The 16621-nt window shown below is 34.8% G+C and overlaps 2 protein-coding genes across 3 annotated transcripts in view; one reads left to right on the plus strand and one right to left on the minus strand.

The window, feature by feature from the left end:
- Positions 1–16621, minus strand: part of SLC25A12 (solute carrier family 25 member 12) — a 193097-nt gene that overhangs the window by 146787 nt on the left and 29689 nt on the right. The window lies entirely within an intron of this gene.
- Positions 1–16621, plus strand: part of HAT1 (histone acetyltransferase 1) — a 59364-nt gene that overhangs the window by 28393 nt on the left and 14350 nt on the right. For both annotated transcript variants that reach the window (XM_032880457.1, XM_032880458.1), the window contains exons 5-8: positions 4495–4674; positions 4950–5071; positions 5572–5676; positions 6000–6106. In XM_032880457.1, the coding sequence (XP_032736348.1) occupies positions 4495–4674; positions 4950–5071; positions 5572–5676; positions 6000–6106 (514 nt within the window). The remainder of the gene's footprint in view (positions 1–4494; positions 4675–4949; positions 5072–5571; positions 5677–5999; positions 6107–16621) is intronic.

Here is a 16621-nt window from a genome sequence, read left to right on the forward strand (position 1 = left end):
CTGTTTTCGTATGTATGGTACTGTTTTGATTACTATAGCTTTATGATCTAGTATACTATGAAATCAGAGTGTGTGATTTCTCTAGCATTGTTGTTCTTTCTCAGGATTGCTTTGGCTATTCAGGATCTTTTGTGGTTCCACACAAAATTTTAGGATTCTTTGTTCTAGTTCTGTGAAAAAAGCCATTGGTGTTTTGAGGGAAGGTGCATTGAATCTGTAGATTGTTTTGAGTAGTACGAACATTTTAATAATACTAATTCTTCTAAACCATGAGTACAGTATATCCTTCCATTTATTTGTGTTGGCTTCAGTTTCTTTTATCTTATACTTTTCAGAGCCTCCTGCTTTCTCTTGAGGTAATTTCATTGCCATTTAGTGTAAGGGTGTATGACTAAGATTGTTCAGTCTTGCTAATTGCTAGCATTTCTGGGAAGACGTTTGGCGGAGGAAGTTAAAATACATGGGTACACTTCAATCTTCTATTTTATCCTTGTCTCCCACTAATAAATGGATTGAATTTGAGAGTAGTTAAGAGCAGATTTTTAAAATTTTCTGGATTCTTTAGCCTCTTATAGAAAAACCCTGTGTACTTAAAAAATTTAATCTTGAAATGAAAAAATAATCTTCGGTAGACTAATAAGTAGAGTGAAAACTCTACTCTTTTGATAATTGTGACTGTTTTTCATAATATTTTATAAAATATATGAAAAGCTTCAAAATTATACATTGAGATTTTTGTCTTAGAATGTTATATGTGAGTTTAGGTAGCATAACACTAATGCAGTATAAATGTTGTCAGGTAATGTACGATTGAGCAAATTAAGTAGAAATGGAAATTTTTTGGCTTGTTTTTGTAGCATATCTTAGGTAATCTTAGAATTCTAGTCAGTGTTAATTAAGTCTTCCACTTGAGCCACATATAAAAGGACCACCTACTTAACATGCCTTTTTTAATCACTGTTTCAAAAATAACTCAACATAGACAAATTTATACAAATGGTGCTGTTTAGGAAAAGATGCTGAAGGTGTAATTTGATTTTCAAATGTGGGTAAATACAAATAAAGTGTAAATATATTTATGTCATGTCAGGCTACCTGTTATTTTCAGGCACATTGCTTTATGCGGTGGTGAGAAAAAGCAAAAATTCCTTCATGGGAACATCACATGTGTAACAAAGTACAGAACATTGGAAGTTGAAATGACCATAGTGAGAGAGTATACGATCTAAAACATTTCATCATGACTCACCTCAGAACTAAATAGAATAATTATCTTTATAACATTCCTTTTCTAAAAAGTTTGGAAAATATTTGTAAGGCATGTCTTTATTAGTTAAGTAGATCAGATTATATTCTGGATTCTTGATCTATTCAGTTTAATTTCTTTTTCTTTTTTTTTTTAAACAGGTTTGTTTTTTTGTTTTAATTTTTTTAAAGTAGGCTCCATGTCCAGTGTAGAGCCCAGCACGACTTGAACTCATGACCCTGAGATCAAGACCCAAGCTGAGATCAAGAATCAGATGCTTAACCAACTGAACCACCCAGGCGCCCCTTCTTGTCTATATTTTTATAGACATAAACTTAGCCATAAGTTTAATTAAAGTTTAAAATAATATCCTTGCAGGTAGGGAATTTTTTGATCTTCAGAAATAGAATCTGAACTTTCAGCTACAAGCATTGGAACTAAAAGAGTTCAGTTAATCTTTGATTCAACTTTGAATTTTAAAAAGATGAGATAGGGGGTGCCTGGCTGGCTTGGTCACTAAAGCATGCGACTTTTTTTTTAAGATCTATTTATTTTAGAGAGAGAGTGTGTGCACACACTTGCATGAGGGTGGGGGGATGAGGGGGAAAGGGAGAGAGACACTCAGGCACACTCCATGCTGAGCATGGAGCCCGAGGTGGGGCTCAATCCCATGACCCTGAGATCACAACTTGAGCCAAAATCAAGTCATACACTCAACCGGCTGTGCTGCCCAGGTGCCTGGAGCAAGCGACTGTTGATCTAGGGGTTGTGAGTTCAAGCCCCATCTTGGGCTTAGAGCCTACTAAGATAAATAAACGAATAAAATTTTTAAAAATAAAAAAAGTTATTTTTCAAATGATGAGATGGGTTTTTTCTGTAGTGATGATTTTATTATGGGGCCAGTAATCCAATATGAAAAATGAATATTTAACTGAACTGAATTAGAAGAGTACAGCTCTCTAATACAAGTAGTTATAGGACTTTTTTCCTTTTTAAAGCAATCTATTTCATAGAGAAATGCATACATTTTTCCTCTAGTGAAGCAAGATTCTGAATTCTGGGTTTGAAGAGCCCTTTGGTTTTATGTTCTATATTTTATGTAATATATCTGATACACATTTTCTCTAACCTATTATGTATAAGAGTCCTTGTGTTTAAACTTAGCCTTTTATTCTCCTGTAAAAGTTCTTAAAGTAATGTGTAAACTTGCCCAGAGCAAAATATTTATTTGAAGATACTTATGATGATATGTAGGTATCCTTTGAAGGCTGAAAGTTAACTCTCTTTCAGCTTTGTTGAGCTCAAATCTTTGCGTTGCTCTGTCTTCCACCAGAACCACTACTTGAAACTTAAGAGTTTCTAAGAAATCTTTGAAGTACATTTGATGCAAGGTATGTGGAGTTATTTGATCATACTTTGCACTGCCTTGTTGAGAAAACAGTATACAGGGAAAGTTTTTAAAAGTTAAAATTAAGTACACTATAAATGCTTTGAAGTGTTTTTCCTTTAAACTGATAGATTATAAACCTCTTTATTTAAAAGTAGCGTTTCTTGACTTTTTTTTTTTAACCTCGAACTAAAATTGTACTACTTTACCCATTACTACTTTGGATTTTAATTGCCACACAGCAGACCCATTAAGACTATTCCTTATTATTACAGTTTCCTTTTACAATTATTGAAATTGTATCTATTCTATAAAATATGTTTAAGATGGTCTCTTCACATTAGATAGCAGTTTAAACAAAAAATATCAAATGCAGTTTATTTGGTTTACAGGGTAAATGAATACTTATTAGAAATAAGCTGTTGGGTAAAATAATGAAGAGCTTTATTTTAAATATTAGCTCTTTTTTATAGCTATAAACAAGTTATGTATAAATGTTGGTGCTACCAGAGCATTGAAAATAAAACTTGTTTGTGATAAACTCTGTCCTTGGTTCTCTATCCTAAAATGTAACTGAATGATAATAAAGTGCTATTCATCTGCAGGTGCATTGCTTCTACTTAGTTAAAAGATGGTTGAAAGGACAGGAATTAGTAGCATGTTGTATTAGCCTTTTGTAGTGTATTTTGTCCTAAGCATCTTAATTTCCCTGTTTTGAATGCTAAGTAGCAAGGGTCTTGGTTTAGAACTAATACCCATCATGCATGTAAACGGTATGAAAGAGCTGCTTATTAAGTTAACACAAAGTGTTCTTGTGTCAGTCCTTGTGGAAATAGATACAATACAAACATTACAGCTGAACTCACGGCAAACTCCATTAAGTAAAAACCTGGCCTCATTGTTCAGGAAAAAGTTTGAATAGAATGCAAGCTCATTTTGTTGAATGTAATGTCAGGCTTTTAGGGACTGTATTGAGGGATAAGGTTTTGTTAAGTTGAGACCAATTCATTAAGTTTTATTGCCTGGTGAGAAGCAGTAATACTTTATTGTAAGACTTCATCAAATATTCATGGTTAAAGAGAAGTAGTAAATGTATTCAATCAAGTGGTCTTTTGGGGTTTTGAAAGGGATTATGAAGTCTGCTCAGCTGATAGTTTTAACATTCATTGAGGTTGTTTAACAAGGGTAATTTTAGTCTCTGAGTTTAATTTTGTTGTCCAGGCTTGTCTCTTTTTACTGTCACAAATCCAAGTCTATAAAAATTGTGTCACATTATAGAGATGAATGGATAATATATCCATTCATATAAATTATGTATGTCCTAAGTGGGTATATTTTTTAGATTGTCATGTTAATACTGAGTTTAATGTATAAAGGAGTTATGACCTGTCTACTTGTTCATTGTGAGTTTGCAATTTGTTTAGTCAGACTATAGCCTCACCTTACCACTGCTTGTGATCATCTCATGTCTTGGATAATACAGTCTCCTTGACATACATAAAATAATAAGCAGCCTTTTGTTTGGGCCAGTTCAAATTGTCCTGAAAGGATATAGTCAGCATTTTGTAGATATTAGAAATTTCAGTAGCATTGTCCTCATTCTTGTTCTTGATTTCAGGCTACCTGTCTGTTCTTTCTTATTTCTGTATCAAACTTATGTTCATCTCAGATTTGGGAGATAGTCTCTTGTGCACACAAAACTTATCCTTTCCCAGCTCTCCATGTGTTTACTTCTTTAACTGTGAACTGCAGTTTTGTGATTTTTGTGAGTTTTGTCCATTTCAAAGAAATTAAGCATATTCAACTAAAAGTCAAATTTGTTACTAATTTTTTCTTATGTCTTTTAACCTCTATTCTTCAGGCAGATGATGTTGAGGGGAAAATTAGACAAATCATCCCACCTGGATTTTGTACAAACACAAATGATTTTCTCTCTTTGCTGGAAAAAGAAGTTGATTTCAAGCCATTTGGAACCTTACTCCATACATACTCTGTTCTCAGTCCAACAGGAGGGGAAAACTTTACCTTTCAGATTTACAAGGTAAAGATAAATCTGAATATTTCTTGGGTAAAAGTGCTCCATTTGCCTGAAACTTGTATGCTGTTCTGTTGTGTTATTTTCAGTGACTCATTTCCAGCTTCAGGAAACAAGTTTCTGTCAGCATTAAAAACAAAGATTTATTTTGTATGTGCGTCTGTGTACACATCTTAATCTGAGACTTCTAAACATTTTCCCACAGGATAGTTTTGTGTTCTACAGACTTTCACTTACCTCTGTGATGAGTTTCACCTGACTTTTCCTGGCTTTTTCCCTAGGCTGACATGACATGTAGAGGCTTTCGAGAATATCATGAAAGGCTTCAGACCTTTTTGATGTGGTTTATTGAAACTGCTAGCTTTATTGACGTGGATGATGAAAGATGGCACTACTTTCTAGTGTAAGTACAGTTCTAAAGCAACAGTAGACCTTATTACCTCCACAAAGCCAGCATTTTAATTGTGGCAGCCCAATTATTGGGACAGTATAATGATATTTTTCCCAGGAAAGAAAAACTATTGTTTATGAGGCTTGAGTTTTCCTTCATTATGCTTTCGGAGACCTTGAGAATAGAGCTGAATTAAATGCTGTTGTCCGTTAGGACCCTGAATGTAGGCTTAAACAGTAAAATGAGCTTTGCCTGTGTTTTCTTTTACTTGCCACCTATTCATCTTTATAATAGGCAAGTGCACTGAAGTGATGTAAAGAGGTCTGATTTATCCAAGTTGCTGCACACCAATTAAGTGAATTGTACATTCAGAACATAGCAGGTGTACCCATTGGGCCCTCACAGAGTAGCTTGCTGACACTGAAAATTCAGTCAGAGAATGGAAAAGAAAATGGACACTGCATGGGAGCGCGACTGTAATTGACCTGCTTGGCTTTCTGTTTTATCTGCAGATTTGAGAAGTATAATAAGGATGGAGCTACGCTCTTTGCGACCGTAGGCTACATGACAGTCTATAATTACTATGTGTACCCAGACAAAACCCGGCCACGTGTAAGGTAATTGGCGGTGTAACACGTGCCTTGTCTTTTATTTCAGAAGAAGGAACTGCTGAAGTTTCCAATACTTGTTATAATAGTGTTGATTTGTTTAAAAAAATCGCCATTATTCATTGGCTATGTACTGATTTATTTCATTGTTCCCTTTGCAACTGTGGAAGATTAAACCAATTTTGAGTATCTCAATAATTTTTGGATTTCTTGAAGGTCAACTGAAAAAAAAACCCACTAACTTTAAAATGTTCTTAATACACAGTGACTTGCAGTTTTAAACAGATCATATTGTGGGATATTTTAATTTTATAATCATTTCTTTACTGTAGTCAGATGCTGATACTGACTCCATTTCAAGGTCAAGGCCATGGTGCTCAACTTCTTGAAACAGTTCATAGATACTACATTGCATCTCCTTCTGTTCTTGATATTACAGGTATGTAAAATTTGATTTGTTACTGAAAGACCCTTTCTAAAGAATCTCTTCTTTACTGATTAATTTTGGTTTTGTTAAAAATAACTTACGTTTTAAATAACAACCTTCTCTTGGGGTATTTTTGGAACCGTGTAAAGATTGCTTATAGTTACATTTTAAGTTACAAGCCTTTGGTGGGATTGGATTGTATATCCAAGTAAGAAGTGCTTTATGAATTGATCAAATTGAAGATAATGAATTGAATATATATTGGGGAAATTGTGGTTAGGCATATATACTTTGTAAGTGTGTTGTGACTTATTTCAGCTTATCTGGCCAACCATTGCATTGCTCAGAGGCCTTGCTCTAATTTTCATGTAGGGGAAGAATATTCTAAACCTTACTGAGAAAGAAGAATCAAGGCAAATAATTCCTGAATAGAATACACATTTTTCAAGGCATGTGTTTTTTATTCCTAAAATGCATGCCTTCACACTAGCAGTTTATAAAGTGAAATGCAAGGCTATTTGTTTTGGAAACATCTTTCATTATGAATTAGCCAGAGAAGAAGTATTGTGAATAGGATGCTTAGGAGAAGGAGAGAGACTCTTCTCTTTAAAGCCATCATTAGATGGAGTTACAGATGATAGTATATAAACATGTGAGTTAGCACAGAACAAAGAGCCCCAGGAACATTTATGTTGTCAATATTTTCTTTCCCCTGAGTAACACTGTTTGAAATTTGTTAACTCAGAAAGTTGCTGATTCAACTGAAAGTCACCCTTTTTTTTTAATGAAAAATATTATACCAGATATTCATATCCAAATTAGGTATTACATTTTATTAATTCATAACAGTTTGAGCACATTTTTGTTTTTAAAACTATACTGCATAACACACACTAAAATTTAATTTGTTTAAAAAATGCTATTTTAGAATTTTATTTTACCACTTTGTATAAAGACACCAAAAAAAAAAAAGTACTGGATATGGGATTAATAAGAATCTAAGTAGGCTTGTGAAAAAAAGAAAAGAATATAAATAGGCTAATTGGCAGATTTTTAGCTTTTCATGTAAGGTAGTGGTTTTCCTTATCCAGAGTAAGTAAAATTAAAGTTACTCCAGAAAAGATTCTGAATTCATCCTATAGCTTAATAAAATACTGGAGGAAAACATTTTGTTTTTAAAAGGGAGTTCCATGTTTATAGAGTTGAATTATTTTTTCATCTGACTTTCGTGCTACTGTGAAACGGTTTAGAAATTTGGGAGATAAAGAAGTAATTGCTTAAGTTGGCAGTGACACCTTTACTAGCTAACTGAAAAATTATAGAAACATAATAAAAGTGATGGTACTTCTTTTTAACTAAGCTAAAAATTGTTTAGCTTTTGTTTACTTTATAGAACTTGGACTTGGTGCTACACGAAGGGACTTTTTGGTGATTTTAATCCGGAGACTTAGAGTTCACAGAAGTAGTCTTTGTCTTCTGTAGTGGGTAGTGTGCCAGCAGGAGTTGTTTCTGTGAAGCCTCTTAATCATTTTCTTCTGTCTACTCCAACCAATAAAGTCCTTGATACTTAGCACCAATTAGCAGATAAAGAATTTTATTTCTTAAATCTCAGTGAAGAGTCATCAATAGTGGTAGCCTTTATTCATTGCAAACTGAAGTCTCCAAAGAGAAAAGGTTAAAAGTGCTAAAGGACTTCTGAATTTGAAAACTAGATACCAGCTTTTATTTTCAGTGTTAACATTTCTCAGCATTATACATTACTAAAAATGCCTTATCAGCTGTTTTCATGAAGATACGTCTTTTAGATTTCCATACCCATTCTTTTTTAAAAAGAAATTACCAGAATTTTCCACTTTTTAGTCATTTTAGTTGCCTGTTTCTCCATTATTTTGTATATATATTTTTAACTTTGTGGATCTTTTTTTTTTTTTTTTTAAGATTTTATTTGTTTATTTGACAGATACAGCAAGAGAGGGAACACAAGCAGGGACAGTGGGAGAGGGAGAAGCAGGCTTCCTACTGAGCAGGGTGACCAAAGTGGGGCTCGATCCCAGTATGGGGATCACAACCTGAGCTGAAGGCAGACATTCAACAACTAAGCCACCCAGGGGCCCCTAACTTTGTGGATCTTCAGGTTCCGGATCTCCCTTTGCAATCCTGAATATTCTTTATATTGACATGGCTTTTTGCTTACTCCACACACAGCCAGATATAGTAATAATTAAAAGTTAACATTGATGGCCCTGTGGTACAAGTTAGATAGGTGTTTGTTGTGTTGTTCTTTTTTTTAGCACTTAATTTTAAAGTAAAATACTGGAAGGCAGTTCTTTATATCACGTACATCTTCCTTCTGAGAATGTCACTAACTAAAGATACAAAGCATTTGAGTACACCTCAGTTGTATGACCTTGTAAATTGAATCAGTGAATTGTTTCTTCTAGAATTATGAAGAGATTTGCATTTGGCAGTAGAAACTGATCTTGGGCTGGAGTATATGTCAGTATTACTAATCTGTCAGTTGTGTATTAAGAGCTAATTATAAGTGTCCTTTAAATGTGCCTTATAGTACTGGAATGGAATATTTTAGAATATTATCTATAAGTTTTTTATCCTTCAGTGGTTTGTGCTGTCTCATTTTATATGATTTTATCTCTAATGTAGGACATTAATATGGAGAGGTTTTTTTAAAAAATGATAGAACAAGCACTTAAGTTGTTAGATAATGTATTTGGAAAAAACTCGGTTTTTGATTTTGCATGTCACTATAGATTTATACTTAAGCAATTTTCATCCTTTAAATGTATTGCTTATTTTTGTAGCACAGAAACAAAGGAATTGAAAGGTGTCACGAATTATTGAGTATCAGTATTTTAAGTTCATTTTCAGTCTGACACTTTTGGTTAAAGTGCTTAAATATTGAAATGGTGACTTGGCCCCTTATATTGTCGGTCTGTAACAGCTTAGGTAAAGCTAAATGGAAATTTTTTGCATTTTATTTATGTGAAAATTTCTGATAGGAATGTGGCATGAGTTTTTAGATTTTTCTTAATTATCATTCTTTTTTCTAGGATATGTTTTTTCCTAATCTTCTGAGGTCATATAAGTTACTTAAGCTATCACTCATACTAAATCTTATTTCAAATTGATGTCAGCAACACAGTTCTTTTTTCTAAATCAGTTTAGAAGAGGTAGACTTGGAAAAATTGACATTGAACAATTCAACAACATTGAACAACATTGAAAAATTGACATTGAACAATTTCGAGCCTTATCTGTTAGTACTTTAAAAAATTGTTTTAAAGAGCTGCTTCTTTGAGAATTTTTGTCACTTAGTAGAGGTTTAATTAAAGCAACTTTATTGACGTATGATTTCCATACCATAAAATTCACCCATTTTAAGTGTACAGTTCAGTGTGTTTTAGTGTATCTGCCTAGTTTTGCTGCCATCACCACAGTCCTGTTTTAGAATATTTCATAGTAAAGAGATTCCACATGTCCATTTACAGGCAGTCCCTATTCGCTGTCTCTTACATTGAGGTCTGTGATCCGTTTTGAGGAAGTTTTTGTAAGTTTCTAAAATCATCTGTTTACATTTGGCTCTCCAGTTGACCCAGTACCATTTGTTAAAAAGACTGTTTTTCCCCTATTGAATTGCCTTGGTACCTATGGTGAAAATCAGTTGCCCATAAATGTAAAGATTTATTTCTAGGCTCTAATCATCTATATATGTCTATCCTTAATGCCAGTATCATACTGTCTTGATGAGTTTACTGTAGCTTTATATTGAGGTTTTTTTAAATGATAATGTGAAGTTTAATATGCCAAATACATACATTGAATTTGTGGAGTGTGGTTTGCCTGGGTGCTGCAGCGTAAACAGAAATTTCTTGAAATGATAGATGAGTAAGGTTAAAAACGGATACTGGCCCTGCCCAGGTGGCTGGGAAATAGGGTAGGGAGACAGAGAGGCATGGCTTCAGTTAGAGGGAGCTGGCCAGGGATGAGCCATGACCCTCAGGGACTCGAAGTATAGTCTCTCTGCGAGTGAGCACCCAGGCAACGCAGTCTGGGTCTGGTTGTTGCAAACTCATCAGTAGCTGACCCCAGCACAACTTCCCCTTAAGGTGCAATCAGCCTGGCAAAACAGAGGTTCTAAATTCTGAAAACAAAACCTTTCCATTGGTTACATAGGAAACACAGTCCTCATCTTTTTGTCTCAAAGATAGCCGCTATTCCCTCCCCAGTCCCCCAGCTCTCCTTTCCCCAACAAATGATTTTCCTGCCAGGAAGATGAAGAGGAGGCCCCAGGCCACCAGGGGGCTTCTACGCTGAAGGGCTGCTTAAATGGCGCCAGAGCATAGAGTGGGCAAGACACAGCAGAGGTCCTGGTAATAGGGCCCACTTCCTCCCACAGGCCAGGTGTACTTATTTAGAGTAAGTGATTGCATTTGTTTTCCTGATAAAGTTGCATCATTTTTTGCTTTCCTTCTTCCTCGTGACCTCTTGTACTTCTTTCTGCTCTTGATGGTTGATCTCCAGCCAGGTGAGGTCAACCTTGGCTTGTTCTGTCTTCCCACTAAATGCATTTTAATGTAATGCTCTTTTGCTTTCTGTCTTATCTTTCCTTGAAAGCTCGTTTGTCTTGTCCAGATCCCTTTGTGTTATTTTTTGATTATCTGTGCCACCCGTTGTGGTTCTTAACGTTGATGGGCCTTTTCACACCTTTGCTGGTGGTCATCGTCATCCTCGGCTTCTTTCCTTGCTTCTCCTCCTCCCCGGCCTTTTGCTTTCCAGCCTAGAGCTGTGTATCATTTTCCTAGGGGCTCATGTACTTCCAGCTAGGCGTTCATGGCCTCCCTTGCTCCCTTTTTAGGCATTATGGCCCCGGCAGCAGGAGTGCCTCAGCCTTTCTATTGAGTTTTGAAATCGGAAAGTATTTCAGTCATGTTCTTTTTCAAAATTATTTTGGTTATACAAGATCCCTTTTGTTTTCATAAACACTTATTTTTTTGTCTTCTACTTATTTGATTCCCACTTTGATTTTTATTATTTTCTTCTTAATTCTTTGGGTTCAGTTTCCTCTTATTCTAATGAAGACTGAAACTTAGGTGTTTGTTTGTTTGTTTTTGTTTATTTATTTGAGAGAGAGAGAGAGAGCAAGCATAAGCAGGGGGAGCAGCAGAGGGAGAGGAAGAAGCAGGCTCCCCCCACCCCACTCCGAGCAGAGAGCTGGACTCAGGGCTTGATCCCAGGACCCCGGGATCATGACCTGAGCTGAAGGCAGACACTTAATTGACTGAGCCGCCCAGGCATCCTGAAGCTTAGGTTTTTAATTTAATTTGATGTCCTCCTTTTTTAATACAGATTTTTAAACATATAAATACTCCTATGTTTATATGTAATGTGTATATTTATATATGAATATAAGCACTGCCTTAACTGATCATATACATTTTCATAAATGCTTTCATTCAGTTCAAAATATCTTGTTTTTTTTTTTTTTTTTTTTTTTAAGTACTCTCTATACCCAATGTGGGGCTCAAACTCACAATCCTGAGATCGTTGAATGCTCCACCTACTGAGCCAGCCAGGTGTTCTGGTTCAAAATCCCTTCTAATGGCTTTTTGATCCATGGGTTGTTTAGAAGCATGTTGTTTAATTTCTAAATATTGTGGATTCCCAAATTTCCTCCTGTTGATATCTAATTCTGTTGTTGTCAGAGAGCATGCTTTGTATGACTTCAGTTCTTTTTCATTTACTGAGTTTTGTTTTATGGTTTACCTTAGGGGTCCATAAACTTTTTATTAAAGGGCTAAGTAATAAATATCTTATGCTTTGCAAAGCCGTGTATGTTCTCTGTTTCCATGGGTGAGAGTTGGCCCGTGGGCCATTGTTTACTAATTTTTTGCCCAACGTATGATCTATGCTGGAGAATGTTCCATGTGTGCCTGAACAGAATGTATATTCTGCTGCTCTTGGGTGAAATGTTATCTAACTATGAGCTAGGCAAGTTAGTTGATAGAACTGTTCAAGTCTTCTCTATATTTGTTGATTTTTCTGTCTGGTTGTTCTAGCCATTATTGAGTAGTATTGAAATTTCCCGCTATTTTTGTTGAATTGTCTATTTCTCTCCCTCATTCTGTCAGCTTTTATTTCATTTACTTTGGACCTCTATTGTTAGCTGTGTGTGTGTTTATAATTGTAACATCATCTTCATGAATTATCTTGTCGTTATAAAATGTGCCTTTTTTTCTCTTGTAATTTTTTTCATTTTGAACTGTATTTTTTCCCAGTTGTTTTTTATTGTGATAATGCTTAAACTCATCCTTTGACTCTCAGCCTTTGAATCTAAAATATTTCTGCTGGAGACAGTATATAGTTGGATCTTTTTTTATCCAGTGACAATCTGTGCTTTCTGATTGGAGTCTTTAGTATATTTAGATTTAATGTAATTATCATTATGGTTAGAATTATGCCTCCCATTTTGCTGTTAGTTTTCTATATGTTGCTTTTTGTTGTTGTTCTTTTGTTTCTCCTTTGATGCCTTCTTTTGTGTTAAATAGATTTACTTTATTTTTTTAGGTAGGCTCCATGCCCAGCACGGAGGCCAGTGCAGGGCTTGAACTCACCACCCTGAGATCAAGACCTAAACTGAGATCAAGAGTCAGATGCTTAACTGAATGAGCCACACAGGCAGTCCATAGATAGATATATTTTAAATGAACAATTTTAATTCCTTTGTTTTGTTTTTTGTTTTTCACTTTTTTTTTTTAAGTACTCTTTTAGTGGTTGCTCTGGGGATTACAGTGTGCATCTTAATTTATCACAGTTTACCTCAGATTAATATTTAATTCCAGTAAAATAAAGAAATTCTTTGATTGTAATTATTCTTCCTCCTCTCTTTATTCTACTGTTGTCATATATATTATATTTTTATATGTTAGGTACCAAACATTGGTTTTATAATTTTTTAAAAGATTTTATTTATTTATTTGACAGAGACACAGTGAGAGAGGGAACATAAGCAGGGGGAGTGAGAAAGGGAGAAGCAGGCTTCCTGCCAAGCAAGGAGCCCAATGGAAGGTTTGATCCCAGGACCCTAGGAACACGACCTGAGCTGAAGGCAGACACTTAATGACTGAGCCACCCAGATGCCCCTGGTTTTATAATTATTTTTAATGTAATTGTCTTTTGTATCATTTGAGAGGAGAAAAGAGAAAAATATATTTATACCAACTTCAACATTTATCTTCATAATTAATTATCAGTGTTCTTAATTTCTTCATATAGATATCGTTTTCTTTTAACCTGAAGAACTTCTTTAGTATTTCTGGTAAGGGCAGGTCTGCTAGTAACACATTTCTTTATCTTTACTTTTCTGAGATGTCTTTATTTTACCTTCATTTTGAAGGATAATTTTGCTGGATATAGAATTCTTGTTTTAGGGGTGCCTGCCTCTCTGCCTACTTGTGATCTCTGTCAAATAAATAAATAAAAATCTTAAAAAAAAAAAAAAGCAAAAAAAAAATTCTTGTTTTACAGTTATTTTCTTTCAGTACTTTGAATAGATTACCCCACTGACTTCTGGCCATCTGTGGTTTCTGATGAGAGGTTTTCCTCTTGCTGTTTTTAGGATTTTCTGTTTGTCTCTGGCTTTTGACAGGATCTGTACTTTATTTTGTTCCCTGTTGATTTCATCATCTGTGTACATTCCTAATAAACCATAATTTCATAACAAACTGATACAGTACCAGGATTTCACTTTAAAGCAATAGTCATATAATATTTACTTAATAATTACATATATATGATGTTAATACCACAAGGAGGCATTAAGAAGGTACTCAGTGCGGGGCACCTCGGTGGCTCAGTTGGTTAAATGTCTGCCTTTTGTTCAAGGATCAGGCCCCACGTCAGGCTCCCTGCTCCTCTGGGAGCCTGCCTTTTCCTCTCCCTCTGCCTGCCTCTCCCCCTGTTTGTGCTCTCTGTCAAATACATAAGTAAAATCTTAAAAAGGGGAAAAAAAAAGTATTCAGTGCATACAGATAGAATTAATGGAGGATTGGATAATGACTCAGAATCATAAAACATTACCCCTTGCTCAGACTTTTTGTTTAATAAACAGCTTTATTGAGATATAGCTAACATATCATACAATTCACTTAAATTGTACAATTTTTGAAATGATATTTACAGTATAGCCATTATCATAATCTAATTTTGGAATATTCCTTTCTCCCAAAATAGAACCCAGTACTCATTAGCAGTTGTTCCTTTCCTCTTCCACCCCCACCACCTATCCCCCTCCAGCTTTAGGCAGCCACTAATTTACTTTTAGTCTCTATAGATTTGCCTATTCTGGACATTGAAGTCATATGATAATATGATGTTTCTTTCACTTGGCATATCTTTTAAGGTTTATCCTTGTAATAGCATATATTAGTACTTTTATATCTTTTTATTGACAATGAATATACCCATTGTGTATATACCAAGTTTTATGTATCCATTTATCAATTGATAGACAGTTGAGTTGTTTCTACTTTTTGGCTCTTAGGAATGAATATTTGTATACAAGTATTTGTGTGGACCTATGTTTCATATCTCTTGGGTACATACCTAGGAGTAGAAATGGTGGAAAATCCGGTAACTATGTTTCTCCTTTTGAGGAACCACCTGGTTGTTTTCCGAAGTGGCTGTACCAGTTTTACATTTCCACCAGTAGTATGAAGGCTTCGGTTTCTCTATACCCTCATCAATATTTGTTACTTTTGTATTCTAGTCATTCTAGTGGATAGTGGATGGAATGGTATTTTATTGTGGTTTTGATTTGGTTTTTTGTGGGTTTTTTTGTGGCAAATGATGTTGAGCATCTTTTCATGTGCTTATTGTCCTTTTCTATATCTTCTTGAGAAATGTCTGTTTAGATCCTTTGTGTTTTTTTTTTTTTTTTTTTTAATAACTTTATTTTTTATAAACATATATATATATATATATTTTTTCCCCCAGGGGTACAGGTCTGTGAATCTCCACGTTTACAAACTTCACAGCACTCACCATAGCACATACCCCCTTTGTGTTTTTTTAAATTGGGTTCTCTTTTTCTCATTGAATTGAAAAACTTATATATAAAAATTCTGGATGTAAGTTCCTTATCTCATATATGACTTGCAAATATTTGCTCCCATTCTGTAAGTTGTCTTTTCATTTCCTTAATGGTATCATTTGAGCACAAAAGTTCTAAATTTTGATATAACCCAATTTATCTTTTTTTTTCTTTTGTTACTTGTGCTTTTGGCTCTATCATCTAAGAAGCCATTGCCTAACCAAAGGTTGTGAAGATTTACTCCTCTATGTTTTCTTCTAAGAATTTTATAGTCTTACCCTTTACATTTAGGTCTTCGATCCATTTTGAATTAATTTTTGTATATTAATTAAATTTTTAAAAATTAAATTAATTAAATTTTGTGTATGAACCTTGGTATACTCAACTTTCTACCACCTTCCTATAAGCTCTGGCATTACTAAACCTCTTGTTATTTCCCAGCTATGCTACATCTTTCTTCCTTGTATATTGCTTTACATTAACTATGCCCTTTGCCCTTGATACCCCCTTCTCCTGTTCCTCCAACTTCATTCTTTTGCTTGTGGAGATCCAGTTGTCCAATTACCATTTATTAAAAGACAATTCTTGGGGTGCCTGGGATTAAGGCACTGCCTTTGGCTTAGGTCATGATCTCAGGGTCCTGGGATGGAGCCCTGTATCCGGCTCTCTGCTCAGCAGGGAGCCTGCTTCCCCGTCTCTCTGCCTGCCTCTGCCTACTTGTGATCTCTCTCTTTCTCTTTGTCAAAACAAACAAATAAAATCTTTAAAAGACAATTCTTTCCCTCATTGATTTGTCTTGGGACCCTTCTCAAAAATTAACTGACCATAAATATAAGGGTTTATTTTTGACTCTCAACCCAGTTTCATTGATCTGCATATTTGTTCTATGCCAGCGTCATACCGTCTTGATTACTGGAGCTTTGTAGTAATTTTTGAAATCAGGAAATGTGAGTCTTCTAACTTTTATTCTTTTTCAAGATTGTTTTGGCTATTCTGGGTTCCTTCCATATCTGTGTGAATTTTAGGATAAACTTAATTTCTGCAACAAAAAGGCCAGCTGGGGGATTTTTATAGGGATTGCATTGAATGATTTGTAGAGTATTGGTATTATAACAATATTAAGTCTTATGATCCATGAACTAGCTCAGAATTTAGCATTCTTTGTTTCAAGCCCTCCACTGATCAGAAAGCAAGAGCTCAGAAAAATCAGGTGACTTGCCTATGGTCCTACATCTATGAGTAGCAGAACTAGGACTTAAACTGATTTTCTCTATGTAGTCTTCTTTCTATCCATCATGTTTTGATGTTTTCCTTGTCCACTACATAGTCTAATGTACATAAGAGACTAACATAAAGGAAGATCTATGCTGTTCAGATGCATTGAAGAAAGGACCAAAATCATATTATCATTTTATTCTTTA

Source organism: Lontra canadensis, unplaced genomic scaffold (genome assembly GCF_010015895.1).
Source record: "Lontra canadensis isolate GAN:19392208 unplaced genomic scaffold, GSC_riverotter_1.0 scaffold69, whole genome shotgun sequence".
Classification (NCBI taxonomy): Eukaryota; Metazoa; Chordata; class Mammalia; order Carnivora; family Mustelidae; genus Lontra; species Lontra canadensis.